Below are 3797 nucleotides of genomic sequence, written 5' to 3' on the forward strand. Positions count from 1 at the left end.
AACATAAAACGCATAGACTGACACTACATTCATCAGAATGCAGTCAAACTTTGACATAAGAAACAAAAACTGCTGGGAAAAAAGGGTTTCACAACAGAATTAGGAATAAATTCCTAAATCCAATGCATCAGTTTCATTAGAACTGTTACATCACCCAGGGGGTATTTTACTTTTTTTTGTCTAAAAATACTCTCTTCAATTTGCTCTGCTGTGAGCGGATCAAGGAGAATTAAGCAGCTGATCTGGGCTCGGTGGCCAGAGTGTTACACTAGACATTAATCCAAAACTGTGGAAGGTTGGAAAAGGAAAGGCAAATTTAATCCAGAACCCCATCCATTACATACATTTGCAAACTCCAGAGCGAACGGTGGTACTTTGTGCAAGTGCAGTCCAGGATTTGTTGCACAAACAGCTTTCCTGCAATTTTCCTTGGCAACGGAAACGTCCTCCAATACTTCTCCCACCCGGGTCTCCCTCACAGGGCAAGACAAGTGTCCTGGCAAGGCCTCTTAGTGTGCACTGTCCCCCAATATGTAACAGATGTTACTGGGGCAACAGTTGGTATTGAAAAGGAGGGGCTTTGGGCCATCTGTCCAGGGTCAAGGTTTGAAAGGATATGGTAGAGATGGTGGTGTGTTCAGGAAAATGGTAAGTATTTGAGGGAAACAGGGGAATATAGCCCACATTGTAATCCTTCTCAATGTAGGCTTTCATATCAGATGACACTTACAAGGTTTGCCATTGAGAATTCTGTGAAGCACTATTTGACAGTGTGTGATTTCATACATAAAGCTCAAAGGCCCCACCGTGTGGTCAGAGACAGTACTGCAAACTAAAACTTTATTAGTTAAAATGCATTTTCATAGGAACACTTTTTGTTGGCATTTATACTTTATATTTATGAGTAACAGCTATTATATCGTCTCCAGCTGAGATTTTAGGCGATCAAGCACTTTATCCATGTCGTCACGCAAGTACGCCATCATCTTATGAGAAATCTTCCTCTGAAGAGAAGGAAAAACAATATTCATAACCAAAACTGCAGAAGTATCTGTTAAAGCATATTCCATTTACAATCTCTTACAATGTAGATCTTCAGCCTTTCACCTTCCAGTTGACAGTATTCAGACACGGTCAGCTCAGTGAAATCTGCTTTCTTCATGGTTAGGAATCCACAAGTGGGTGAGCGCTTGCTGTGCTCAAACCTGATAAGAAAAACAATGTTTTAGAACAATGTGCCCATTATTAAGGAATAGCTTCAAAAGAGACAGACATAAAGTTTGTATTGTTTCACAAGTTCTCTTTTCTTTGTTGCTGGATGATTTTGTCAACTATTTAAATAGCATACAGTTTAATAGATTAAGTATAGTGAAAGAAATCAATTAAACATCTGCATTCTTTTGGTTGATTTTGACCCAAAGCTCCCTACTGTTCATCCCCAACTTACTTCCTCTCCATTCTTCTCCAAGAGCAAAGTTGCACCTGGCGGAGGTTTCCTCATTCATTATTCCAGTGTTTTTAGACCAAGATGCAAGTAAACCAACCCTCTTAGATAAGAAGTAACCTCCCAAATATTTTGAGGTTGTTTTATATTAAACTCTGGTTTAATATAAACCATCACATTTTGTATCTGAAGAATCATTTTCCCCAGCTGCCTTAAATATTCTGAAAGAGGCTTCATCTGAGAAGATGACATGATTTCTGTTTTCTGCCATCTAATCCTGACTAATGCTTACTCTGTTCTTCCATAGAAAAGAGTTAATTTTAGATAGGCTGAAACAAAGGGCAATACGTTTTTGTGCTTCATTACATTTTCATAAGTTTCCATTTAGAAAATTTTATGTGATCACTCGTCTAAAACTAGATAACAGAACCGTGGCAGTAAAGTTTATGCAAAAGAGAAGAGTTCTGTTAGTCTCATCTTTTGTAGCCAGGATTGTAGACTTATAAGACTGCAGGATGATGTACTTCTTCCTCACCATGGATCATCATCTGGTTCCCAGCCCTCAAGTTCAATCAGACAGAAGAAACAACAGGCAACGTCTGGTTCATTGTCACTGGGGCAGTGGACAAAACCAGCTTTAGCCATCTAAACGGACAAAAAAAAAAAAGCTGAAATCATAACTCAAACAACATTAAGAAAAAAAAAAAAAAGGTGCTTCCGGATTAGTTTTTGTGGGGATAAAGCAATAATTTCCCTTTGAATGAGTGAGGTTGTATGACAGAACGTTACTCATGAAGTCAAATGTCAGCATCAATCATGCTATGAGCCGGGTGGGCGAAGGGAAGCGTCTGAAACTTGCGCCTGCTGAGCTATAAATCAGAAGCTGTAAATGACTTTGATCAAAGGATGGCTCATAATGTGTTAAGTTAGGACTTAATCATATTACTGGATTTGGCAGGATTTTTTTCTTAAATACAACTTGTGTACTGGAAATGTACACAACTTCCAGGTTAAATGTTTTCTTAATTTCATACTTCTACATTTTAAGGCATTTATAATTATTTTTAGAGATCTTTACCCAAAGTCAGTGGATGGAGTAAACACTGGTTGGTTTGCAGTTGAGTTGCTGTTGATGTCAACTAAACTTTTGCAACCTGTGTAATGATCCTTTCATGAAATTGTGAATTAAACTATTGACAAGATAATTGTATATGTTTTCTATTTGATGAATTTACTAAAATGTTATTTAATCACATGAGCATTTTCCAAACTTTTTTCATTGTCCCAAGTAGTTAGGGTTTAAACCACTGATCCTCTGTGTTGCACAAGCAAAATTGAGGAAGTCTACAGAACATCTAAAAGTACCAGCAGTAACTGCTTTTACTAATATCTTTCAAATTAGGGTAAGTTTACATTTGTAAGTGTGTAAAATCCATAGACATTGTCCCCTTGTAGTAATCATCAAAAACTCCGTGTTTCCATTCTTAAACAAATACAAAGAGCTGCAAACTAATATTTCTATTATTGTTGATTTTTTTCATAAGGATTAAGACAACCCATCCAAAGCAGTCTGAAAAAACCAAGACCTTCCTACCTTTTCAGGTGTGCAGTTGCATTCCTCTCTAAATGGCCAGTCTCTAAAGCTCTGCTCCCGCAGATCATAGCTGTACATTTTGTCAAACGTCGTATACCTGATCGTCAGCATATCTACACTTTCCATTATTCCAGCAATACAAGACTCAGTCCAACATAGAATTGACTCTCAAAGTAAGAAGTACTGTGTGTAGATCTTGCTCAAGCTGCCCTGCACAACTCCACAGATGTTTTCAATTTTGGCCTGATAGAATACTGCTGAGGCAGAGAAAACAAAATTCACTCTGCTTCGTAGGCCCTACTACTTGTCAGGTTTTTATATAGATGACAGTTTTTAACATTTGTGACATATACATATCCATCAAATAAAAAAATGCCATTTCAGTTCAGTTTTGTATGTTTTGGGAAAAATGTGTGTGCGTCTGAACAATTGATTTATTAGTTAATTCATCCCACCTGCATGTAATTAAAAAGAGCTGAGTTGTTAATAAATTGGGCCACGTCTGAAGGCAGTTGGTTACAGTCAACAAGTCTAAAAACAAATAAATGTTTTTATTTTCATTTGCAAAGACAAATTATAGACATGTACAGTATGCTTCTTCGTCCACTTCACAATATATCACAATACATTGAATCTTGTGGTTCCAGCGTGACGTGAAAAGGTCTATGGGGTTTGAATGCTTTTGCAAAGGACTTTATACTTTCTGAAATGGACTTGTCAGGCATGAGCTGCGATTTCCAAATGCTGCTAAAACAACTG

The 3797-nt window shown here is 37.4% G+C and overlaps 1 protein-coding gene across 1 annotated transcript; it reads right to left on the minus strand.

The window, feature by feature from the left end:
• Positions 1-620: 620 nt before the first annotated feature.
• birc5b (baculoviral IAP repeat containing 5b) lies at positions 621-3388 on the minus strand. The gene is made up of 4 exons (XM_028040785.1): positions 3039-3388; positions 1980-2089; positions 1085-1205; positions 621-1004 (listed from the first exon to the last, which is right to left on the minus strand). The coding sequence occupies exons 1-4, from the start codon at positions 3162-3164 to the stop codon at positions 915-917; spliced, it is 447 nt and encodes a 148-aa protein (XP_027896586.1). The 5' UTR covers positions 3165-3388; the 3' UTR covers positions 621-914.
• Between the last annotated feature and the right edge of the window lie 409 nt (positions 3389-3797).

The sequence above is a fragment of the Xiphophorus couchianus genome, chromosome 1 (genome assembly GCF_001444195.1).
Source record: "Xiphophorus couchianus chromosome 1, X_couchianus-1.0, whole genome shotgun sequence".
In the NCBI taxonomy this organism is placed as follows: Eukaryota; Metazoa; Chordata; class Actinopteri; order Cyprinodontiformes; family Poeciliidae; genus Xiphophorus; species Xiphophorus couchianus.